The sequence below is a fragment of the Balaenoptera musculus genome, chromosome 3 (genome assembly GCF_009873245.2).
Source record: "Balaenoptera musculus isolate JJ_BM4_2016_0621 chromosome 3, mBalMus1.pri.v3, whole genome shotgun sequence".
Classification (NCBI taxonomy): Eukaryota; Metazoa; Chordata; class Mammalia; order Artiodactyla; family Balaenopteridae; genus Balaenoptera; species Balaenoptera musculus.
This window is the reverse complement of record NC_045787.1, coordinates 37,368,602-37,396,151: the sequence shown is the minus strand read 5'-3', so window position 1 is coordinate 37,396,151 and position 27,550 is coordinate 37,368,602. Positions and strand designations below refer to the sequence as shown.

Genomic DNA, 27,550 nt, shown 5'->3' with positions numbered 1-27,550 from the left:
CGTTAGGAGATGAGATGAGAGAAGGACCACAAACAGTGTAGGTTCCATGTAAAGAGCAAGGATAGAAATAGGAAAATCAGTCTGGAACTCATTACAGTAATTAAGGGAAGAGTATAGTGGCTTGGATGAGCAGAGGTGGTGAACATTTTGGATTCACACTCTCTGGGAGAGCTGACAGATTTTGCTGATGGACTGAATTTAAAGTGTCAGAAAAAGGGGCTTCCCTGGTGGCGCAGTGGTTGAGAATCTGCCTGCTAGTGCAGGGGACACGGGTTCGAGCCCTGGTCTGGGAAGATCCCACATGCCGCGGAGCAGCTGGGCCCGTGAGCCACAACTACTGAGCCTGCGCGTCTGGAGCCTGTGCCCCGCAACGGGAGGGGCCGCGATAGTGAAAGGCCCGCGCACCGCGATGAAGAGCGGTCCCCGCACCGCGATGAGGAGTGGCCCCCGCTTGCCGCAACTAGAGAAAGCCCTCGCACGAACCGAAGACCCAACACAGCCAAAAATAAATAAATAAATAAATAAAGTAGCTATAAAATTAAAAAAAAAAAAAAGTGTCAGAAAAAGAAAGGATTCAGGGATGAATCAAAGGATTTTTGGCCTGAGCAACCAGAAGGATGAAACTTACCAATTCCTGGTACGTGAAAGACTGCAAGAGAATCAGGTTTGGAGCAGTGGGGAAGACTGGCAACTTGACTCTGGCTATTGTAAATTTGAGATGCTTATTTGTCACTCAAGTGGAAAAGTTAAGTAGGCAACTGGATAAAGAAATCCGGTGTTTATGCATTCGGATGAGAGGACTGTGCTAAAGACATAAATGTGGGGGGAATTCCCTGGCGGTCCAGTGGTTAGGACTCCGAGCTCTCACTGCCGAGGGTCCGGGTTCAACCCCTGGTCGGGAAACTAAGATCCCACCAGTCCCACGGCACAGCCAAAAAAAAAAAAAAAGACTTCTATGTGGAAGAGCAAAAATACATATGTACTTAAAGGTACGAGGCTGGATGAGAAACTATGAGTGAGTGTAGATGGTGGAGAGAAGTCTAAGGATTCAGCCTGAGCCATTCAGTATCTAGAGGCTCAGCAAACAAGGCTGAAGAGGAATGGCTGGGAGGACGGAAAATTCCAGAATGCTGTTAATCTGGACACATATTCAAAAAAAGTTTCCAAGGAGGGGGTAAACAACTGTTATCAAATGCTGCTAAGTTAATTAAGATGAGGATTCAAAATTGGTCATGGGGTCATTAAGCAATATTCTAGTCACTGGTGACATTGACAAGAGCAGCGTTTGTGAAATGATGCATCCAAAACACATCTACAGCGTATTCAAGGAGAAAAAAAGAGGAAAGAAAATGAAGGAAGCTAGAGGGCAGACAGCAGAAGCAAGAACTACAATCCTGCAGCCTGTGGAATGAAAACGACATTCACAGAACGATAGACCAAATGAAAGGCAGAGGACTATGTACCAGAAGAAGGAACAAGATAAAACCCCAGAAAAACAACTAAATATATATGCTGTCTACAAGAGACCCACTTCAGACCTAGGGACACATACAGACTGAAAGTGAGGGGATGGAAAAAGATATTCCATGCAAATGGAAATCAAAAGAAAGCTGGAGTAGCAATACTCATAACAGATAAAATAGACTTCAAAATAAAGAATGTTACAGGAGACAAGGAAGGACACTACATAATAATCAAGGGATCAATCCAAGAAGAAGATACAACAATTATAAATATATCTGCACCCAACATAGGAGCACCTCAATGCATAAGGCAAATGCAAAAAGCTATAAAAGAGGAAATCGACAGTAACACAATAATAGTGGGGGACTTTAACACCTCACTTACACCAATGGACAGATCATCCAGAAAGAAAATTAAGAAGGAAACACAAGCTTTAAATGACACAATAGACCAGACAGATTTAATTGATATTTATAAGACATTCCATCCAAAACCAGCAGATTACACTTTCTTCTCAAGTGCACATGGAACATTCTCCAGGAGAGATCACATCTTGGGTCACAAATCAAGCCTTGGTAAACTTAAGAAAACTGAAATCATATCAAGCATCTTTTCCGACCACAACGCTATGAGATTAGAAATAAATTACAGGGAAAAAACCGCAAAAAACACAAACACATGAAGGCTAAACAATACGTTACTAACCAAAAGATCACTGAAGAAATCAAAAAGGAAATCAAAAAAACCTAGAGAAAAATGACAACAAAACACGATGGTCCAAAATCTATGGGATGCAGAAAAGCAGTTCTAAGAGGGAAGTTTATAGTAATACAAGCCTACCTCAAGACTCAAACAAACAATCTAACCTTGCCCCTAAAGGAACTAGAGAAAGAAGAACAAACAAAACCCAAAGTTAGTAGAAGGAAAGAAATCATAAAGATCAGAGCAGAAATAAATGAAATAGAAACAAAGAAAATAATAGCAAAGATCAATAAAACTAAAAGCTGGTTCTTTGAGAAGATGAACAAAACTGATAACCCATTAGCCAGACTCATCAAGAAAAAGAGGGAGAGGACTCAAATCAATAAAATCAGAAATGAAAAAGGAGAAGTTACAACAGACACTGCAGAAATACAAAGCTCATAAAAGGCTATTACAAGCAACTCTATTCCAATAAAATGGACAACCTGCAAGAAACAGACAAATTCTTAGAAAGGTATAACCTTCCAAGACTGAACCAGGAAGAAATAGATAATATGAACAGACCAATCACAAGTAATGAAATTGAAACTGTGATTAAAAATCTTCCAACAAACAAAAGTCCAGGACCAGATGGCTTCACAGGTGAATTCTATAAACATTTAGAGAAGAGCTAACACCCATCCTTCTCTAACTCTTCCAAAAAAATTGCAGAGGAAGGAACACTCCCAAACTCATTCTATGAGGCTACCATCACCCTGATACCAAAACCAGACAAAGATACTACAAAAAAAGAAAATTACAGACCAGTATCACTGATGAATATAGATGCAAAAATCCTCAACAAAATACTAGCAAACAGAATCCAACAACACATTAAAAGGATCATACACCATGATCAAGTGGGATTTATCCCAGGGATGCAAGGATTCTTCAATATACACAAATCAATCAATGTGATACACTATACTAACAAATAAAGAAGAATAAAAACCATATGATCATCTCAATAGATGCAGAAAAATCTTTTGACAAAATTCAACGCCATTTATGATAAAAAATTCTCCAGAAAGTGGGCATAGAGGGAACCTACCTCAACATAATAAAGGCCATATACGACAAACCCACAGCAAACATCATTCTCAATGGTGAAAACCTGAAAGCATTTCCTCTAAGATCAGGAACAAGACAAGGTTGCCCACTCTTGCCACTATTATTCAACATAGTTTTGGAAGTCCTAGCCATGGCAATCAGAGAAGAAAAAGAAATAAAAGGAATACAAATTGGAAAAGAAGACGTAAAACTGTCCCTGTTTACAGATGACATGATACTATATATAGATAATCCTAAAGATGCTACCAGAAAACTGCTAGAGCTAATCAATGAATTTGGTAAAGTTGCAGGATACAAAATTGATGCACAGAAGTCTCTTGGATTCCTATACACTAACAATGAAAGATCAGAAAGAGAAATTAAGGAAACAATCCCATTCACCACTGCAACAAAAAGAATAAAATACCTAGGAATAAACCTATCTAAGGAGGTAAAAGACCTCTACTCAGAAAACTATAAGACACTGATGAAAGAAATCAAAGATGACACAACCAGAGGAAGAGGTATACCATGTTCTTGAATTGGAAGAATCAATATCGTGAAAATGACTAAAGTACCCAAAGCACTCTACAGATTCAGTGCAATCCCTATTAAATTACCAATGGCATTCTTTACAGAACTAGAACAAAAATCTTAAAATTTGTATGGAGCCACAAAGACCCCAAATAGCCAAAGCAATCTTGAGGGGAAAAAAAGGAGCTGGAGGAATCAGGCTCCCTGACTTCAGACTATACTACAAAGCTACAGTAATCAAGACAATATGGTACTGGCACAAAAACAGAAATACAGATCAATGGAACAGGATAGAAAGCCTAGAGTTAAACCCATGCACCTATGGTCAACTAATCTATGACAAAGGAGGCAAGGATATACAATGGAGATAAGACAGTCTCTTCAATAAGTGGTGCTGGGAAAACTGGACAGCTACATGTAAAAGAGTGAAATTAGAACACTCCCTAACACCATACACAAAAATAAACTCAAAATGGATTAAAGACCTAAACATAAGACCAGACACTATAAAACTCATAGAGGAAAACATAAGAAGAACACTCCCTGACATAAATCACAGCAAGATCTTTTTTGACCCACCTCCTAGAGTAATGGTAATAAAAACAAAAATAAACAAATGGGACCTAATGAAACTTAAAAGCTTTTGCACAGCAAAGGAAACTATAAACAAGACGAAAAGACAACCCTCAGAATGGGAGAAAATATTTGCAAATGAGTCAAAAGACAAAGGATTAATCTCCAAAATATGTAAACAGCTTATGCAGCTCAATATTAAAAAAACAAACAACCCAATTAAAAAATGGGCAGAAGACCTAAATAGACATTTCTACAAGGAAGACATACAGATGGCCAAGAGGCACATGAAAAGCTGCTCAACATCACTAATTATTAGAGAAATGCAAATCGAAAGTACAATGAGGTATCACCTCACACTGGTTAGAATGGGCATCATCAGAAAATCTACAAACAACAAATGCTGGAGAGGGTGTGGAGAAAAGGGAACCCTCTTGCACTGTTGGTGGGAATGTAAATTGATATAGCCACTACGGAGAACAGTATGGAGGTTCCTTAAAAAACTGAAAATAGAATTACCATATGACCCAGCAATCCCTCTACTGGGCATATACCCAGAGAAAAACATAATTCAAAAAGACACATGCACCCCAATGTTCACTGCAGCACTATTTACAGTAGCCAGGTCATGGAAGCAACCTAAATGCCCATCGACAGATGAACGGATAAAGAAGATGTGGTACATGTATACAATGGAATATTACACTGCCATAAAAAGGAACGAATTTGGGTCATTTGTAGAGATGTGGATGGACCTAGAGACTGTCATACAGAGTGAAGTAAGTCAGAAAGAGAAAAACAATATCATATATTAATGCATATATGTGGAATCTAGAAAAATGGTACAGATGAACCGGTTTGCAAGGCAGAAATAGAGACACAGATGTAGGGAACAAAGGTATGGACACCAAGGGGGGGAAAGCAGGGGGGAGGTGGTGGTGGTGGGATGAATTGGGAGATTGGGATTGACATATATACACTAATATGTATAAAATGGATAACTAATAAGAACCTGCTGTAGAAAAAATAAATAGAATTTCAAAAAAAAACTGAAGTAAGCTAATAGAGACAACTCTAATGAAGATATTTAACAGTCATGGGAAGCAGAGTGTTAGGGACTAAGTTAAGAATGATTTGAGGTCTAAAGGTGTTTGTTTTAAAGATGAGAGGAATTTTTTTTTTTTCTGAAGGAAATCTTTTAGAAGAAAGAGACATGAACAGTACAAGAAGGAGAGAGAGAATGGCTGAAGGGTATCTTAATTAGGTGAAAGGAGATGGACGCTAGCACGCAAATGCAAGGATGATATTGCACAGGAGCATGGGTAGCACCATTCATACTAACAGTTGGGATAACTGTTAGTTATTAATAAGACAGAGCAAAGACTGTCTTATTAATAGGACATTCTCAGACCACACATGCTCCACATAGTAAACCAGGCTGGTATCCCCAATTGCCTCACCATCTTGGCCATTAGTCTGAGATACAAACACTCCACTGATCAAAGAAAATGGGTGTTATATCACCCATCAGTTTCTTTCCTGAAAACATTCTAATCCTTAACATAGAGAGTACATCACTCCAATCCCACGTGTCCCAAACCCAAGGCTATAGAAAAGTGAATAAAAAATCCTAACTTGAAAACTCAGGGGAATTATTTTTTAAAGAAAAAGATGACAAAGCTAGAACACAGTGTGTTCTCTCTAAGATTTAAGAAGACACAGTCTCTTCTCAGGCAGATGGAAAAAGTAACTGGGAAGATGGAGGCAAAGAAACAAAAGGGACCTGGTTTAAAAAATTGCAGAAAAATCCGAAACACACTAGAACTGAAATCTTCACTGAAGAAAATTGTATAAGACACATAGAGAGAGGAAGAAGAGATATAATAGACACAACTGTTTATCCAGAATATATTAATTATCCTATAAATTAATAATACAAAGGCCAAAACTTATTCATACTATGAATGGCTAGAAAATAAATGTCACCAACATTGACTCAATTAGTAGTATAAAATCTGAATGACCCCAAATTTTGGAATACACTGAAAGAGCTAACAAGATGTTACTTCTAAAAATATTCCAAAATTCAAGTGACAAAATTCTTATTACTATTAAAATTAATGCAATTAATTATTGTAATTTATTGTATTTAATGTATTCATATAAGATGTTAGTAATCAGTGAAATTGGATGTACAGTGTATGAGGACTCTGCACTACCTCTGCAGTTTTCTGTAAACCTAAAAATGTTTTAGATTAATTTTTTTAAATGTTTGTAAAGGTAATAGATTTTTTTTTAAGTACAGCAATTTATTAAACAAATACCTTTTATTTTTCTGATTTTTGTCCTGGAACAGGAAGAAATACCAAAAACATTTCAATGCTGAGGACTAAAACTCCAAATTGCAATGTACAAGATGGTTGGTGAGAAGTAAACAAAAGTAATTGTATGTCATCATATGAAAAGCAAGTCACATACAGAATAAAATTTGTTCCTGTACTATATCTACTAATTTAAATCATGATGCTAATAATTATCAAATTACTACTAAGTATTTTCTAAGGGTATATTATATGCATAGGACTATATTCTAGTTCCTGATGGGGTTCACAAGAGATATAAAACCTAGGTCTACCATATATTCTTTTCTTCCTTCGAAGTGAAAGAGTGCCATGGACATATATACACTACCAAATGCAAAACAGATAGTTAGTGGGAAGCAGCCGCATAGCACAGGGAGATCAGCTCGGTGCTTTGTGAACACCTAGAGGGGTGGGATAGGGAGGGTGGGAGGGAGACACAAGAGGGAGGGGATATGGGGATATATGTATATGTATAGCTGATGCACTTTGTTATACAGCAGAAACTAACACAACACTGTAAAGCAATTATACTCCAATAAAGATGTTAAACAGGGCTTCCCTGGTGGCGCAGTGGTTGAGAATCTGCCTGCCAATGCAGGAGACACAGGTTCGAGCCCTGGTCTGGGAGGATCCCACATGCCGCGGAGCAACTAAGCCCGTGAGCCACAGCTACTGAGCCTGCGCGTCTGGAGCCTGTGCTCCGCAACAAGAGAGGCCACGATGGCGGGAGGCCCGCGCACCGCGATGAAGAGTGGCCCCCGCTTGCCGCAACTAGAGAAAGCCCTCGCACAGAAACGAAGACCCAACACAGCCAAAAATAAATAAATTAATTAATTAAATTAAAAAAAAAAGATGTTAAACAAACAAAAAAAAGAACACATGGTGTTATGGGGATGTATGGTGGTGATGGCTGCACAACAATGTGAAAGTATTTAATACCACTGAACCGTGCACTTAAAAATGGTACATTTTATATTATGTTTACCACAATTTAAAAAAGGAAGGTAATAGATTTTTGATAGCCAAAACGATCAGTTAGAAAATAAACTGGAATATAAAAGTGCCATTAAGCAAACAAGTAAGTAGTACACAAATATTCAGGAATAAATTTAGCTAAAATCAGTCATTTAAGGCAAAAACAAAACCAAAAACCAAAAACACAGAACTGTACAACATTTAAAAGTAGAATCTACAAATAAATGCTCCTTTATAGGAAAAGTAATAAATATTATAGAAATGTCTATTCTTCCAAAATTAAAAGTTTACCTCAACCAAATTCCCCACAGCATTCAGTTTTGGGGGCAATAGAATGAGAAAGATATACTAGTAAAATATTTTCTGTTTTACAAAAGGTAAAAGTTCAATTTTTCCTTGTCTCATAATTTAGGTTGGCAATAAGTGAGGGTCGCTCAAGATATGTGAAAATTAGTCCCACACTGTGATCATGTAAATGTAGAGGTATCAATAATGAGATGATCTGCACAGGCAAACATTTTTAATAACATCAGCTATTTATCACTTTAAACTAAAAGCAGTCCTGTCCTTGAGATCATAAACTAGACTTATATACCAGCAATTCTGGAAAAAATATATAGTACCATAAGAATCATAACAACCTTGTCTTTTTAAAGTATATTTCCCGGGCTTCCCTGGTGGCGCAGTGGTTGAGAATCTGCCTACCAATGCAGGGGACACGGGTTCGAGCCCTGGTCCGGGAAGATCCCACATGCCGCGTACCAACTAGGCCCGTGAGCCACAATTACTGAGCCTGCGCGTCTGGAGCCTGTGCTCCGCAACAAGAGAGGCCGCGATAATGAGAGGCCTGTGCACCGCGATGAAGAGTGGCCCCCACTTGCCGCAACTAGAGAAAGCCTTCACACAGAAACGAAGACCCAACACAGCCATAAATAAACAAACAAACAAACAAACAAACAAACCCAAAAGTTAAAAAATAAATAAATAAAGTATATTTCCCCATGTACAATAAAAATAATCTTTATTTTTAACTTCAAATTGGATAAGGAGGTGTATTTCTTCAATTCTTATCAGAACTAACTCTAGAGTACAGTAAATGAGTAAATGTGGAATTCTCTTTTTGTTTTAAAGAAGTTTTAATATTTTTTTATTTTTTATTTTTTTGGCCGCGTACCATGTGGGATCTTAGTTCCCCGACCACGGATCGAACCCGCACCCCCTGCACTGGAAGCGCGGAGTCTTAACCACTGGACGGCCAGGGAAGTCCCTGGAATTCTCTTTCTTTACTATCCTTTTCTTTTTCCCCACACTGTCTCTGTATTTCCTGTTTTCATTATAAAGGGTCTTTACTCTTCTTATCACAAGAAATTATACACAAATCACACTAATTTCTGAAAGAAGTGCATTTCGACACTGCTTGAATTCTGAGGAAAACAGAACTCACATCTATAGGAACAAAATTATAATTCTTGGACGATTATTGATTTTGTGAACAAAATTCAAAATGATGCATAAATAAAATGAAAGCAATTGATAATAAAGAGGGGAAAATATGGTATCAGCAGAGATTGTAGTAAAATAAAAAATAGAAGGGGAACATTATATCAAAGCCTAAATTATGAAAAAAATTCACTCAATGGAGTAGAAGACAAATGAAAAAAACTTGGAAAATCAGAGGTGACGGATGAAAGACTAAGAGAAATGATAAACAGCATGGAGGATATGGGAATTAGATCCAATCTACATATATTGGGGCAAGCAGATAAAGAAGGTAAGCATACCAATCAAAAACAAATATATAAAGAGTAATATCAAGGAGAAAGGGAAAAAAATACCTCGAGAAGTACACATAACAAAACATAAACAAAACCAAGATAGATTTCTTACAAATGAACAAAGTTAAACACTTCAGACACAGACTAGCAGAAGATTTTAAAGCACTTTTGCCTTTTTGGGGGGAACTGTTATGAGCCCATAAATTTATAGTTGGTCAAGTTTGTCTCGTTCACAAAACAAAGAGTTCACTCTTAGGTATGAACAATGAAGCATAACCCTCACATTTCTTTGGCTAGCAAACTATTAAACATGTAAATCAACTAACAAAGATGGAAAAATAAGAAATTACAGATGAATTGTGATACTAAATAAATAGTATTGAGCAATAAAATGATCTAAACGTGAACTAAAATATAATTGTTGAAATATTTATAAAGCCATGCAAATGTGACAAATCTTTAAAGAGATACTGTGAATGGAAAATCTCTGCCTAAAATTCAAGATTACATAAACACATGAGTAACAGTGGTAAGATTACATAAAAGCATGCCACATAGTCATCTCGCACAGATGGAATTGGGGTGAGTAGAGATTAAATGACCCAATTTTCTTCCTAACCCCATTAATTAAAAAAAAGTCCAGACATGAGGGCTTCTTTTGCTTTTAACCACCATCAGAATAAAATAGAATAAGTACATTTCAAATCACTAAAGAAAGAAAAATATTAGCGATACAGCAGAATACGTGGGGAAACAGCAAAAACACATACACCTATAGGCTGGAATATTGTGCAGATATTACAAATCATTCCATTTTAGAATATTTAACGACTGGAGGACAGGCTCATGACATAACATTAAAGCACACAGATATCTATACAATTTGATGTCAACTTTATAAAAATAAACCACATGTGCACAGAAAACAGAAACAACACCAAGCGGTTTACAGGTTTCTCAGGATAGAGGGATTATGAGGAATTATTTTTCTTCTTTATTACATTTCTGTATATTTGAAGTAATCAAAATAAAGATATGTAACATCTATTTGTCTTTGCCTAGCATCAAATCACATCAGTTACTATGTGTTACTGTATGTTGATTATTTAAGTAGAATACATTATCCAAAAATTTAAAAATGGTGACAACAGAGACATTTTCAAAATGAGAGACTTTCCTATATATTTCATAAACTTGAAAGGGCAAATATTCTTCTTATGTGAAAACTAACAGTAGATATAAGTTCCCTGATATGCCTAAAGAAAAATGTGCAGAGACCACGGTAATGTGCGCACAGCAGATTAAAAATGGCCACAATTTCGAGAGGTGCCGTCTATGTCCTGATCCCTTGATTCTGGGTGGGTTCATTGACAATTTTGATCAACAGAATACAATGAAAGAGCCGTTGAGCCTTTTAGCACACCCTGTCTCCTGGAACACTTGCTTTCAGATCCCTGCCACCATACTACAAGAAGCCCAAAGCACACGAAGAAGCCGTGTGTAAGGAGACATTCTAGTTAATAGCCCCAGCTGAGCCCTGCGTGGTCCCGAAATGACACCTGTATCAATTGCTAGCCATCTGAAGTCCAACCATCTTGAGCATCCAACCTAGTGGAGCCATTAATGACATAAACCCCACCCACCATCTGACTGCAAAGGCACGGGAGACCCCAAGCAGGAGCTGCCCAGTTGAGCCCCAAAGAATGGTGAGAGAGAAGTTGTTTTAAGCCACTTCGTTTTGAAGTGGTTTGTTCTGCAGCAGTAGATAACTGCAATAATATGAGTAGATGCAGTTGTGTGTGTGTGTGTGTGTGTGTGTGTGTGTGTGTGAGAGAGAGAGAGAGAGAGAGAGAGAGAGTGTTAGTAGGCAGAGAAAACATTTAAACCCAATAAGTCTTAGCAAGATTTATAATAGGGTCCTGTGTTATAAAAAACTATTCCTTGAGATAAAGCAAAATCATCCCTTCAGGTATTGGAAATCAAAAATATTATTATGATCTCCATTTTCAAAAACAGAAATATGTTACACTTAGGCTAAATTCATCAGTAATCAAAGGTGAGATAAGTAAACATTAAAATTAAATCTCAGGTTCAGAGACACAAATAATTAAACTTAAGGGCAACCCTAAGTATACTTACTGAGAATCTATTATATGCAAAATTCTCTTTTAGGTTTTATTATGTTTGTTTCACAGCAACTTGTCAACTTCTGAAAACTCTAAAACTAAATGTTATATGTTTCTGCTTCCAATAGTTATATTGGTCATAAAGCACCTCTGTTAGGATGCAAGTATATTTAAGTATCATTATGAAGATGGCTGCATTTATGCTCAGAATTACCAAATGAACAGTCATTTTACTTAATGCACAATGCACAACTAATGAACATTCAAAATAATAGAGAAATAAAACTAACCTGGGCCATTTAAATACTGTGTAAGTGAACAGTGTAGTCGGACAATTATAGGTTCTGTTCGAATCACTTCCCATGCCACAGCAATCTCCTCCTGTGCAAATATTTGAAAGATGAATTAGTCATCTTTTAGAGTCTTGATTTTTTTTCCAGATAAAATTTTTTAAACTTATTTTAAATCATTAAGGCCTATAAGTTATTTCAAAACATATTCGCTTGTGAAAAGAAAGCCAAAGTACTCTTAACTTTTGCCTTCTAAATCTGAAAATTAAAGTGAAAACTTAAGAAATAATGATATACTACAAGCCCATAAGTTTCAGAATATATTACAAGAACTGATGGAAAAAATATACATGTATATAAAATCTCTGCTTTTTTGACAACTCATAGAATTTCTTCATAAATCACTTTAACAAAGTCATTATGTTACTTATAGTATTATGTACAAGAGAAACTAAAAGTAAATTTCTTCCAAGAATAAAAGTGTGTTTTTTAAATGTACCAATCATATTGCTTCAACTGATACTTACATCAAGAAAGCTAACATCAATATGCAGATCAATATCTACATCATCAATGGCTCCATATTCCCTGAAAGCAAAGATTAACATTATTTTTTTCATTTTCCTTAAAAGATAGTGTGTCCTAGCTTATTTTAAATTAAAATTTAATCATGAATTTTCATCTCTGATTTCCACAGATAGCTCAGAAATGACTGTGGACGTGAATTAACTAACTCAATTTAGTTGGATTGTGGTCTTATGTGACCTCTTTATACCATATAGATATCTTTCCATCTTCATGTTCAGGCAAATGCATACATAAATTCAAGAGTTATTTGGTTCATAGTTTCAAACATTCCCAGTTCTCTGTGACAAATTAAACAATCTTCTTATGTGACCACTCACTTTTCACTGTACTCTCTGAAGATGAAGAGCTGCCTCTAAGGGCAAGAAAGGAGTTTCTGACACGAGGAAGGGGTGGAGGGGTAAGTGACTGCCACAATAATGTGCCCATAAATTTTCCTGTCACGTTAGATGGTGGTTCTGAAACTGGTCCAGGTGCTCTGCCACTTAAATGTCACTATGTTTTGACAGGCAGCTCTAAAGCTCTGATGTATCAAAATTAAAACAAGTAACAACAGTATATTCCACATAAAGACATTATGGAGACCAACTTTTCTCCAGCCAACACAGTGCCACAAACTAGCATACAGTTAACAAAGATCATAAAAACAGCAATTTTTGTATTCTCCATACACACATCCCTATTTTTGATATTTTAATAAATTTCTTAAGTTACAAATACAAATCATAGTGAAGGAGAAAACTATAGAGATAACAGAAATTACAAAAGTTAATGGCCAATATTTATTGAGCACTTTCATGCCAGAAATCGTTCTAAGGATTTTGCATACATGCAATCATAGTGCACTATAGGTACTACTACCATTTATATTTATATAAATACAATTTATATGTCCATTAACTGAGGCTCAGAGTAATAAAGTAACTCACCTGTCATCACTTCGTAGCAGAGCTGGGATGTGAATACACGTATCCTATTTACTTATGCAAGTGCTTAGCCGATTCAATATTCAATAAACTATCACTTTGTGTTGGAAACCAGGTCAAACATTAATGGATGATCTCATTAGGTCCTCATCATAGCCTTCTGACAGGGATACTATAATTATCCTCATTAGCAAATGAGGAAACTGAGGTTTAGGAAAGCGAAACAAGTTGTCAAAGGGCAGATAAGAAGTCAGTGGGAAGCCAGGCATTGAACTCATATTCAACTTCAAAATTGTACAGTACAGTATCTGGCACATAGTAAGTACTCAATGAAAATTTCTGTGTATGATATATGAAAATAATGCTAACAGAGTACAAAACTATGGCACTTTTATAGGGTTTAGAGAAGGCATTTTTAATGATTAAATGGCTTTATGTAATTTGACGAATAAAGGAATCTAGAGGGTCCTTTTGCTTTTTGATATCAATGACCAAAAAAATGCAGCACGTTAGAAAATAATAACTCAGCCTCTATGCTTTCTCCATCCTCTCCTTAAAAATATATCAAAACACTGAGCACATTTTCACTATTTATGAAATTACTTTTTGTTTTTTCATGGTCATATTTTTAAAGGTTACATAAAGAAGGGATAAAATTATTCACATAGGAATTCTTTAATTGCCTGCATCAAAACATCTGTGCTATTCATAAAGAATAAAAACCTGTATAACCCTTTACAAATTTAGACATATATGCAAATTTAGATACAAAAGTATGCCAACTTAGTTACGAAATTATACAGAAACTAAGACAAGAAGAAGGACCAAGCACAAGAACCATTTCTTTTATGCCTCTACTTCAGGGTTCAGAAAACTTTTCCTATAAAGGTCAAAAGAGTAAATATTTTAGGTTTTTCAGGCCACATAGAGTCTCTGTTGCATATTTCTCTTTCTTTGGGTTTTTTAACAACCCTTTAAAAAAGCAAACACCATGAGCTGTTCAAAACAGGCCCCACGGCCCAGTGGTCATAATTTGCTGACCCTGAACACCAGCAAATTATTCATAATATAAGAAGTCAAATACCTACAGCCAGGCATGTTAAAAGAGAGCCATTAAATACAATGATGAGGATAGATCACTAATGATGTGCAAAAGACATTTTGGTGAGGCAAAGAGGCCTTGACAACAACCATTCCCAAGAAAATTATAACAAATACGTGCAAACTTTTACCTAGAAGGATGTATGTAAGAGTAAAAATTAGAAAAAAAAAGAATATTGAATAATAAGGAAATACTTAAACGATGGCCCATTGATATAATTTTTTTAAATTACCCATTATTATAAATATTGATATAAAAACATTTAGTATCCTGAGGGAAATGTTCCAAATATACTGTTCACTGAGCAAGCATATATATCACCAAACACTATGGAAACTAAAACACTTTATTTAGATAAAATAGAAATAGGAAAACCAAAAAAGTAGAAAGAGTACTTTTATATTAACTATAGGTTGTGGATAAAATTTATTTTATTAAAAAATGTTATGTATTTCCTAAAAAAATCTACTTTTTCTGATTACAATGGTAATATAGACTCATTATATAAAATGTGAGAAAAAGAAAAATGGACAATAGATAACTTGTAACACAGTCACTCAGAAACAATTCTTCTTGCTTATACCTCACTCCAGTCTCTTTCATATATTAATATATCATGTAATACACATGATTATTATTAAGGATAATAAGGTATGCAAAGATTTTTGTTCTGCTCTTTCACTTTTTCTATAATGAGTATTTTCTTATATTGTGGAATACTCTTCAAAACCATAAATTTAAATGTCTGTATTTATATGAATAAAATTATGTAATACAACATTAGGTTGCTTTCAATTTTTTTACACTATAAATATTGATAAATAGCTCTCTGGATAAAAATCAATGTGCAGCTGTCTTCCCAGAGAATAATTTCTAGAATTACTGAGTAAAATAAATAGTATAACTATATTTGGGAGTCTTAATATATACTGTTTAGTTACTATTTTAAAAGGTTAAAACAACTTATAATCGCACCAGCAAGGATCCCCCAGTGACCATTTTCCACATCCTCATCATCACCAGGCATTTTTTTCTCCCATCTTTGCCAATTTCAGAGGGGAGAATAATTTTGGATTTATTTATGATGGCAAGACTTTGGTATGTTTAGAGGCAGAGAAAAAGGAATCAGAGATAACAAAAGTCAGCACAAACCTTACCCACAGCTGTTTTCTTCAAAAATAGATTTCCAGATCATTTCAACAGAATTTATCATAACGTTATGATCAGAATGTGATATACGTTCCTTATAAAACCTTTAATATGTGAATTCTGAAGTATTCTTTATATGATTTTTTTCAACATTTTTTTTGGTTAAAAGTTAGTATTTTCCCAGTTCCCAATACTATCAATTTCTTTGAAAAAAAAAGTAACTAAAGGGTTACAAGTGTTCTTCTTCACCATAGCAGAGCATATATACAGAATTTTAAGGAGGCAGAGGCATTAAAGGTTTGCAATTAACTGGATTCTGCAGGTGTAGATCTGTAAATAGTTACACTTTTGTTTTTATGCCACACTTCAAAGAACTCACAACAACACTGTGTATATGCAAACCAGTTTCCCTTGTGATGCCCTTTTTATACAATGCCAGTAATTTCACGTTTCCTACTGCGAGATTACAAAGCGTGATTACAGTCCGTCCAGATGCAGCGGCCCAGTCATCAGGATTGCTTCTGTATCTGAGTATCTTTCAGTAGCTCTGGATCTCATGATTAGCAAATGCAGAATCAAGGCGAATGCTTGAAATACGAATGCAACTTGAACTGTGAATCTTGATATCTGATTGTGTACTGAATGCTGTATCGGGTTTATAATAATTCAAAACAATTCCGTGCACTGCCTATATTTATTCACTATGAAAAGATCACATCAAATTGAACTTGAATACTTTTTTAAGAGAAGGGAGACTACACAGAAATGATCTGATGCAGTTGTTTCACTCTGGGACTGAGGGTTTGAGAAGAACTGCTCCACAAATTTCTTTCTAGCATCTGAGTTATTAGTCTTTGAATTGACATATCTTGAAATCTAGCCATCTGATTTGGACTACTTACATGTGACCTAGTTCATTTAAGAACATATGTGTGAAATATATTTTTCTATGAACATGCATTTTTGAGGGCACTATGTGTTAGAATTCTTAGCAATTCATTCTCCTGTTTTTTAGTGGAACTAATCAAGACAACATCCTCATTAATGATACCACATACATACTTACAATATATTAAATGTTAGACCATCTATGTTGGTCCTCCTTTCTCTATAAAACCACAGCTTATTTATTATACTGTTGTGATGTTTTATAATACTATCTGATCAAAATTAGCAGGACTGTGCTGGTTACAAAAATATATTTCAGATAGATAGCCTTCCCTTATCAACTGTCAAGGAAATTATATGCGTACACACACATACATGAAACTCTATCACAAGTTCTTGGGAAATAAACCTCTATTGCTATTTAGTTATTTCTGCTTTCAACAATTAGTCAGTTATATTTTGAGAAGAAATATATTTTGTGAAGAAACATACACCTTCCTATGACATCTGAAACTCAACAGCTTGTGTGTCTATCTCTGCATGCCTACTCAGTGTGTGTTTCATGCTCAGTGTGGGAGAGATGTTTGTGAATGGGCCAAGAAATATGCAAACTCAGTAGTTGGGAAGAAGTCTTGGCAGATTAAAGCATTTGCAAGACTGTATTCATGGTAGCTATAAATTTCGCTAAAGGACAACAGGGCTAAGAAGAATTTAAAAATTAGATCCAGATAAGAAAGGAAACCCATATAAAATAACAGTGTATAAGAGGTACAGTGTAAACACTTGCTACAACTCTGCCCTCCGTTTAAAAGTCCTTGGTTTTGCTTGAGGAAAGCACAGGCATTGGAAGTAGAGGTGACTGTCTGGGATCTCACATTCTGAAGCTTGCATCTAGATTTTATGCCAGTGTTTTTGAAAAATAGTCTTCTCTTTGTTTCTTTCTTCTGTGTGCCTCCTACCATCACTTTCCCCTGGTTTTCAATTCAGACTGCTTTTCCGTAGGCTCCAGAGGCAGAAGCGGGAGAATCAGTATGCTGCAAAGGACATTACAAACATCCAACGCAAGATCTTTTGACGAATGACATACTTCAGTGTAGGTTAAGTTATGCTGTAGTAACAAACATCCTCAAAATCTCACTGGTTTAACACACAAAAAAAGGATTTATATCTCACTCACACTTCCTGCTTACTATGAAATCAGAGGACTAGAAAGAATGCTATTCATTGTAGTCGCCAAGGGGCCCAGAGTGGTGGAGTACTGAAGATGTGGGAACTCACACACTAGCACTTTGGTTCACATTTCACTGGCCAACACTAGTTGTGTGTCCACTGCTGATATTATAAGAGGTAAGGACGGGACTTCCCTGGTGGTGCAGCGGTTAAGAATCCGCCTGCCAATGCAGGGGACACGGGTTTGAGCCCTGCTCCAGGAAGATCCCACATGCTGCAGAGCAACTAAGCCCGTGCGAAGCCACAGCTGCTGAGCTTGCGCTCTAGAGCCCGTGAGCCACAACTACTGAGCCTGTGCGCCACAACTACCAAAGCCCACGCACCTAGCGCCCGTGCTCCGCAACAAAAGAAGCCACTGCAAGGAGAAGCCTGCACACCGCAATGCAGAGTAGCCCCCGCTCACCGCAAAAGCCCACGCACATCAATGAAGACCCAACGCAGTGAAAAAATTAATAAATTAATTAATTAAAAAAAAAAAAAGAGGTAGGGTAATACAATCCTGCCATCTGCCAGAAGAGGAGAACCAGAGATTTGTTAAGTAGTCCTACTGGCCCACTACTAATGGAAATCCAGAGAAATTAAAGTGGTCCACCCTGATTTATGTGGCTTTTTCTTTCCTTTTCTTTCTCTCTCTCTCTCAACCTCTCTCTCTCTCTCTCTTTTCCATGAGATATATATTTGGATGGTGGGCCTGAATATAGTGGTATAGCTTCCTCAAACCTTAAAAAAATCCTCTGCATGCCCTGTCCTCCAAAACATCAACTCCAAAATTACAATCATCCAACCACAAAAAGTGATCAAAATGCAGAATAGTCACAATCTTGCAATCTTCCGACCTACTTTAAGATTAGCCACAATAAAAAGATTAGAATATTACTCAGATGCCTTCACTTCTTTAAATGGATGATGGATGATCATAAAGCAAAGGATATTTTATTTGGGGTAAAAGTTTGAAACACCATCAGCAAATTATCAGAATCATTTCATTCCCAATCAAATAAGAATTTTGTGATTTGTAATTCCCTGCTTTCTAAAAATATTAATCTCAAATTGTTTTCAATAGCACTGATCATTTTTTAAATGAATACATGACTATACGAGTAAATTTATAATAAAAACATAAAATAACCTCATTTTGTTGCATGATTCAAGAGGAGACACATGCAGACTGATCGGGGGGGCTAACCATGCTTCCCCAGAGACCTAACTCACTTCCTGAGCAAGAGCCTGTCAATCAGAATGGTCATCAATGTTTCCAAGCACGGTTCAACCCAGCCAGACTGCTGCTTTTGAATGATTTGGCCAGGTAGAGCTAAAATTCCCTACTTAAGTAATAAATTCATCATCAGTCACTTTTTCTATAGCCTCCCTCAACCTACTAAAAGAGAGTTTTGCCTCAATTGAGGCAATCTCTGTTATTTTCATCTCTTAAAGAGAACTTAGATGTGGTTAGCTGCCTTTCTCATTAGATGTCACATTAAAAAAAATGACAGCAAATAGCATATTATGCATATTGAGGTACTTTTGCTCTTCAAACTCCATTAAGTTCTTATAAACCTCAATTAAGTAAAAGAACAGCTAATTAGAACAGTCTGTTTTCAACAGACTTAAAACTTTGCAAAGAAGGTGACTCCAAGATCTTAGGCCTAACTACTCCTTTCTCCCATGTGTCCAAGCCACAGTATTTGAGACCAGACAGTAAATTCATTCTTATTTATTTTAAGTAAATCAGACTAGTCCTGCTGTGGTTTCCCTTTATATCATGAGGCCTCTGGGAGGTTATTTATTCTGGAAACATCCTCTGTAGTTAGAGAAAATCTAGAGCAGGCAAGAACATGGCTTACGTTCATTTAGAGTTAAATGGGATCAAAACTCGTAAGTGAAAGAGGCAAGGGGAAAATAATCGAAACCATTTATGACTTTAGATACTTCACTTGAATGAAATTCCAGATATTTATCTAATTTCAACAGTCCATAAATTATCAATATTTTACTAATAATGGAAGATACTAATAGAAATTATAAGTATTTATCTTATGATAGTGATATCATAAGAAATTATCAAATGCTTGCTGGAGAAACAAAAATATTCATATGTATATACAAATATATATATGATATGATTGAGGCCTAGATAGCATGGAAATATATGTAAAAAAACTTTATAAACGCAATCAATGTGTGGAAGTGATTCTCTAAACAAAAATACATATTTCAAATGAAAAGCAGCTAAATTCTATGTTGTGTTGAATTAATCATACACAGACGTTTTCCTTTCGTGGGGGAGAGGGTTAAACTACTGCGATTAGAGTTTTAAGTTTTCAACCAAAGTTTGACTAAAGTTAAAAGATTAGTCATTGTTTTGGACAATTTATTTATTTATTTAGGCCGAGCCACACAGCTTGGGGGATCTTACTTCCCCTACCAGGGATCGAACCCAGGTTCTCGGCAGTGAGAGCACAGAGTCTTAACCACTGGACCACCAGGGAATCCCTGGACAATTTATTGATAGTCCCTGTTGCCTTCTTCATTTATTCATTCTATAATACTTATTGAATCTCCATATTCCTTATCCTGGAGCCAGAGCGTAGATCAATTGTGAAATGATCACAGCTAATTTGCTAAAACTTTGGAAATTGCAAAGATTTGTTTTTCCAAGTATAATTCCAATCATTCTCACTCAGTTGTAGCCTAATATCCCTCCATGAGCAGGAGGGAGAGGGTCCGGGTGTACAATCCCAGCTTATTTAGGCCACAGGTGGTTGTGAGTTTCTGCAGGTAAAATGAAACAGTTAGCAATTATAAATTACAGCTGTGTTATACTCCCTTAAGTATTCATCTGCTCTCTCAAAATCTGCGTATGTTCACTGAAAAGAATATAACCAGATAATATGAACATTTTTCACAGACGTTCCACTGAAAACAGTCAAGAAGCCCCCAGCTTATATTTCATATATGCCCTGCGCTAGGCTAAGTACTGGAGTACAAGCAGGATTGAAAACCAAACCAACACAAAATAAAGGCAAATAACAAAAAACTGTGCTGCCCCAGCACTCACAGAATTCAGAGTCTAGAGGGGGAGAAGTAAACCCATAATGACAAGACGTGAAGAGACTAATAAGTGAGATTAAGAGCCAAATGTGATGGGAGTGCAGACGGCAGAATAACCAATCTGCATCAGAGATTCAAGGAAGGCTCAAAGAAAAGCTGACCTTTAGGCTGGGGCTTGAATAAAGAGAGCAACGGGGTTTGAGAGGGAAGCACTGCTTGGGCAAATGGACAAAGTCAAGGGGAAATATAGCATGTTTCGAGAACAGAAACAATCCTGGTTTGGGTGGATGAGGCTGGAACTGAGGTCGGGCTGTGAGAGGAGTCTGGAGACTTGGAGAAGATAGGAAGACTTGGAGACTTTAGGAAGATAACAAAAATCTGAAAAATCAGATCTGACTCATGGAAGGAAACAAGTATGATGGCAGAAAAGGGTTTTTCTTAAATTAGGGAGAGAAAAGAAAGTCTAAATAGGGATGGTGGGGGTCTTCTGAATGATTAAAGTAATAGAAAATGGCCTGGAAATTTATCACCAAATAATATATTAAGTAACTGCAACAAAAAGAATAATTATCATTCAAACACACATTGCACAAACTTATGTCTTTTTTTCCTTTCTTTTTTTAGGGGCCAGATTACATATCACAATGTGACTTGGATACCAGCGGTTATGCATTATTTATTTTTATTGTTCACACAAATACGTCCTCAATTTATGATAACAACATGGGCTCAGCTGGCCAAATCTATTACAGGAATTGATTATGATGCCACTCAAGACTGATATTTTATCAGACTAACTCTCCAAAAATAACTAGTTTTTTTAATGAAATCAATGTGATCTTATTAAACCATGTGTACACACAAAAAAATCATAGCCATAAATATGCCATTTTGTATAAGCAGAAACATAATAGACTCTCTCATGTACTTTCAAATATAATTAAGCCCAAGAAAATTTCCACTTAACTCCAACAGAAAATTCCAATGACTTTCCAAATAATTTTAAGTTGTATTCACCAGAGGTATTTATTTACCTGAGAGAAACTGCGTGTGGCCCATATATCTCTCTCACTGCCGACAAATCAGCTTCGAGTTGGGGGTGCTTGTGCAGCTCCCCGTCATAGTTCACCTGATGAAAAGGGATAACTTAGAAATGACTTAGGGTAAAGAGAATCCAAAAAATCAAAATACAAACAATCGCTTGGACAGGTGACCCTGTAGTTCTGCCATGGGCATTCTCTCGGTCGCCTTCATGAAAAAAGTATAGACAGTTCAGCAATATATTCACTAAAGTTCTTAGGTTCACATACACCTAGTATAATTTATTATGCTTAAAAAGTAATATATGACAACTTTGATACGAAGACAATGCCAATGTTAAAAGGAGTGAAGTGGCAGATAATCTGCAAAACTTCTAGACTGAAAAAAAACCATTTACTTCCCCCTGTAAGAATTAGCAGTGTAAACAAAAATCGAAACAGGAAGAATTATTTTGCAGAATGTTAAGAGTGTTATATCGGTTAAAGAATCATTAGGAAAAGTACCCCATTCCTAGTAAGGCATTCCTGGAGAAAGGAAACCTAGTTTTACTTATGTCCATCCATATGTCTACTGCCTTGCGTACACTTGATTGACAAATTACTAATTTCTGATTCTGAATGAATAAATTGACTTGCATTCTTTACATAATAATAACTGGCTTTAAAGCATCTCTTTAACATATTACCTTTCCCTTAAACTATCCAAGTTACAAAGCATATTGGATCAAGAAGTTTACAGAAACAGAACAAGACACCTTATATAGCCATATCCTAAAATCAAATGCTCAGTTTAAAATTTTAACATTATTCTGGAAAAATATAATGAATTCTTTCATATATATGCATATGTGGCTATGCCATTTTCATATATATAAATTACGATGTTTCTTCATAACAATTTTTCAACAAACACTTTAGTATAGAAGGAAAAGGAAGACAATGAATACAAATAATGAGGATGCTCGATAATTAGGGCCCATCAGTTTTTATAAAGGTTAATCACCTTCTATTTAAAACTAACAATTTGGGCTTCCCTGGTGGTGCAGTGGTTGAGAATCTGTCTGCTACTGCAGGGGACACGGGTTCGAGCCCTGGTCTGGGAAGATCCCAAATGCCGCGGAGCAACTGGGCCCGTGAGCCACAACTACTGAGCCTGCGCGTCTGGAGCCTGTGCTCCGCAACAAGAGAGGCCGCGATAGTGAGAGGCCGCGATAGTGAGAGGCCCGCGCACCGTGATGAAGAGTGGCCCCAGCTCGCCGCAACTAGAGAAAGCCCTCGCGCAGAAACGGAGACCCAACACAGCCAAAAATAAATAAATAAATAAGTTTAAAAAAAATAAAATAAAACTAACAATTCATGCTTTTATTAGTGTCACCGTTTCAAAATATTGACTGAGCACAATATGTTTAATAAATGTAAAAGTTAAAAGCATAATAAGATGCTGTCTGCAAAACATCTGTAATGAAGTTAAGACAACTTCAATGTAAATAAATGATTACAGTCAAATAATTGCAAAAGTAACCTTAATTTCTGAAAATATATAGAAAATGAGCGACAGACAAATTATAGGAATTTCCTTGTTAGTTACAGAACCCTGAACAACACACAGGTCTTTTAGATGACAAGCACAGATTTCCAGTAGAACACATATGGCTATTGCTACCTTTGAGAGTGGCTATTTGGAGGAGCTGGTGTGCTTACCTGTCCTCCATAATAAAATTCTTCAGAATCATTATCTCCTTCAGAATCTTCTTCCACCGTACTATTTTGTCTTGACTCCTTAAAATAATAGTAAGAAGACAATTTTAATGGTCAAACTAGTTTTCCTCCTTCTGAAACGAAAGTAACAAATGGCCATAATAGGTAGGTCTTATGCGTATCACATGGATTTTAAATAAAAGAATTCTTGGTGCAGTACAAACCAAAAACAAAAAGGTAGTAAGAGACAATTTTGTGGGTGCATTAAGCTCTATGTACATTTCACTGGTCTTGAGTTGTACAATTTAATATTTGATGTATATAAAAAGCTATGTTCATCAATTACAATTTTGGGTTTGTTCTGATAAAACATCTGAGCAGCTCACACTGGTTCAATTTTTTATTAAAAAATTCCTCAGCGTTATTTATCCCAGACTGTTCTCACTTCCACTGCCAACTCCACATAATGGTATGAAAGAAAAGGCACTTTGAATCTAATAATATAAAACTCAAATTATGAAAATAAATACAAATCACATAATGAAGAGAACTTTGGAGAAATTATTTTAGATTTCAGATTTCAAAAGAATATTTAATTAAATATGCTTGAACTTGAAGTTTGAGCTTCTAATTAACTGAACCATATCTGTTATATGTCTAAAGTACAAACAACAAAAATTCATCTAAAGTAACTATTCCTATCCCTGACCTTGTCAAAATAATTAAGAGAAAGGTAGCTGCTTTTAGATACAGGAATCTATTAATTCAATGTTTTGTAATTATCCCTAAATTTCTAGATCAAATTTCAAATTACTAAGGCAAACAAAAAACCGAGGAAAGGGAATTTGGGTTTTATAAAATACAAACAGTTTTTGGTTTTAGCAGCAATAATGCTAAATCAGTGATTCTCAGTTTGGCTAAGAAGAGCAGGATGAATGGTACAACACTGAGAGGAAGGCAGGGTTGCATTCAGTGCATAGTTTTAAAACCAAAGAATTGTCGGGTCCCACCACATTCATTTTGTTTGTTTAATGTCCCAGTATTTACTTAAGAGATTGAAGTAAATTTCTTGAAGGTGAGGAAAAGGGATAAGTTTGTTGTTGTTGTTTTAACACTGGCCAAAAATAATAAGACTATACCCAAGTTCTGTGTTCCTTTAGCTAGAAAGATCATCTTTTACGGATGAAATTTTAAGGGTCTGATCAAAACTATGTATACCACATACAGTTATTCTAAACATACAGTTTAGAATAACATACGGTTATTCCAAATATGTTACGTAAGTGCTCTTCAATCAACTACATTATTTGATGAAAACACAGAGAACAAGTTAGGTTTTGTATGCACTTTATTTAGATTTTAAACCAGATGTTCTTTCTATTACTTTAAAGGTAGCTAATTTTAGGCCACCATCTTTCCCATACGTAAGTCCCTAAGCGAGGAGCGTGTACTTCATTCACTATATGCAATTTTAACCTAAATAATGATGATATTAACTACAGATACACAGTAAATTTCAAATATATCTATACTGTTTGAAGAAATATAATAAAACATAAAATGTAATTTACATACCTCCCCATTTTCCTTCTGTAATTTGGATTTTATGGATAAGCAACAGTTAATGTCATTTGTCTTTCTTAATTCTGAAAGTTATAATTAAAGAATCATTTTAGTTTTCAGTATACTATTTACCAAATATTCATAAGTTTCAGTATAAAAACCCCCCATAGATGATTCTTTCCTTTGCAAGAGAAATTAAGGGATAATTTGAAATTATATTATGTTGGAGAATTATATTACATACAAACTATTCTGATTTTTCATTGCCCATGAAAATGTGCTCAAACTGAAGTGGCCACAGTACAAATTCCTTCAGCTCTCACTATATATTTCATGGGATCTACATTGCCTTCAGTATGTTTTTTAAATATTCAGTTTGTCTGGCAGTATCATTATGAATGAAAATATTTTCACAAAAGCAAATATCTGCATAAGGCATTTAAATGGGACTTTTTAAATGTACTAATTTATGCATTTAAAAAACTGTTGAAAAACAAATTAATGACTTTAAATAGAAAACCTGTATGGAAAACCAGATTTATAGATGCCAAGGATAAATATTATATGGGTTAAAAGAAACCAAAAAACAGAGCTACCTACAATCAAGAAAATATTAACCTGGAATTTAAGAAAATAGTGTATTCCTATTACCTGTTGCTATTCGATGAAAAATTACTGGAATTGGCTCTGTAGTAACTAATACATCTTCATCATTTTCTGAACTTGACACATACGTATTATCTGCAAAAGAAATACAGACAACTAAAGGCATAGTAACTTGAAAAAGTACAACCTTTATTAAAAAAAATTAAGGTATAGCCACATCACTTCCAACACTCATAAGGCACACACTACTGTTCTGATTAATCTCAGAAAAAAAATGAAGTAAATTGCAGGTTTATGTGCGAATTAATTGTAAATGGCTTCTTTAAAGATGTTTGCATCTCCTAGAGAAATATGGACTTTGGATAGAGACTATCCAAACACATCTCTAACATCCCATGCAGTGATGGATCATTTGGACGCAACTGGTTGCCGCAACTCAGTGAAGAGCATCCTTCCCAATATCGGTACCAAGTATATGGTAATATTGACACACGACTGTTATTTTTTTTGCTCATTGATGATTACAGGGCATCTGCGACACAGCTATTCAACAAATATTTAACCAATTTTTAAATAACGGTCCTATAATACACTCATCAATGATGTATAAAAAATGTAAAAATAGATATAAAAAATAAAAGTATAAAATATACCTAACCCACAATAGAAGCCTGTATCAATTTCTGCTAGGAGAAATGAGCGTTCAGATGACTTACTGAACACATGATAAAAGATCTTGAGCCCAGTTTTCATAATATTGTGTCAGTACAGTGAGAACATGATTTTTAACTGATAGACAGCTAAGTCATTACTTTATTTCCAAAGAAACATCTGTACTGTTTTTAGACCTTGAGTAGTGAGTAAATGACAGTGATATGTATTCACAACGTAGCCACAAAACACTCTCAAAGTCACAAGGCTTTAAGTTATTCAGGAATCTGAGAGGAGATGGGGGTGGATTATTAGACCTGAAACAAAACAGGTTTGCCCCATTACTTTGATTTGTTCTAATTACAAATTTTGCCTTATTTCCTTTTCAAGTAGCATCTAGGAGGGTGTGAGGATTTTTGTGTTTATCAAGTGAGACCCCGGATTAAGAAACAGACTTAATATAACTTTTTAATTACTGTCTCATCATATTAGGTGAGCCTTTGACTGCTTATCTGGGGTCTCTTCTGTCAGTAAACTCATACCTTCAGGTGAGGGTCAACAGCTGCTCTGTTAAAACAGAGTTTTAAAATTTCTTAACCCTCATTCAGAGGGTTCAGTCCATTTTTAAACTTCTTAAACCCTCATTCAGAGCCTTACTGATTCACTGTGCATAGTTAGGTTTTCCCTATGAACAATGGATTCCTTGACGCAAACTTGAGAAGAAAAAGAGCAATGGAAGCAATAGCTGACCACCAACTAGAAGGGAAGATCCAGAAAAATCTGTACAGTGGACTCCTTATCATGGAATATCTCAGCATCATGGAATGAGGAGGATTCTACTAAAGCATCAAGAGGCAAATAAATTAGAACTTTCTATTTAAGAAAACAGGGAAATGAATAACTCAATTTAAAGGATCAAATGGGGGCTTCCCTGGTGGCGCAGTGGTTGAGAATCTGCCTGCCAATGCAGGGGACACGGGTTCGAGCCCTGGTCCGGGAAGATCCCATATGCCGCGGAGCAACTAGGCCCGTGAGCCACAACTACTGAGCCTGCGTGTCTGGAGCCTGTGCTCCGCAACAAGAGAGGCCGCGACAGTGAGAGGCCCGCGCACGGCGATGAAGAGTGGCCCCCGCTCGCCGCAACTAGAGAAAGCCCTCGCAAAGAAACGA

The 27,550-nt window shown here is 36.0% G+C and overlaps 1 protein-coding gene across 4 annotated transcripts in view; it reads right to left on the bottom strand.

Moving 5' to 3' along the window:
• Positions 1-27,550, bottom strand: part of PARP8 (poly(ADP-ribose) polymerase family member 8) — a 175,720-nt gene that overhangs the window by 50,049 nt on the left and 98,121 nt on the right. For all 4 annotated transcript variants that reach the window (XR_005019442.1, XM_036848604.1, XM_036848602.1 and 1 more), the window contains exons 5-10: positions 25,775-25,864; positions 25,136-25,206; positions 23,564-23,641; positions 21,857-21,951; positions 12,419-12,479; positions 11,892-11,982 (exon numbers count right to left, since the gene is read on the bottom strand). Coding sequence is in view for 3 of the 4 variants with exons in the window: in XM_036848604.1 (XP_036704499.1) it covers positions 11,892-11,982; positions 12,419-12,479; positions 21,857-21,951; positions 23,564-23,641; positions 25,136-25,206; positions 25,775-25,864 (486 nt within the window). In the remaining variant the exon portion in view is untranslated. The remainder of the gene's footprint in view (positions 1-11,891; positions 11,983-12,418; positions 12,480-21,856; positions 21,952-23,563; positions 23,642-25,135; positions 25,207-25,774; positions 25,865-27,550) is intronic.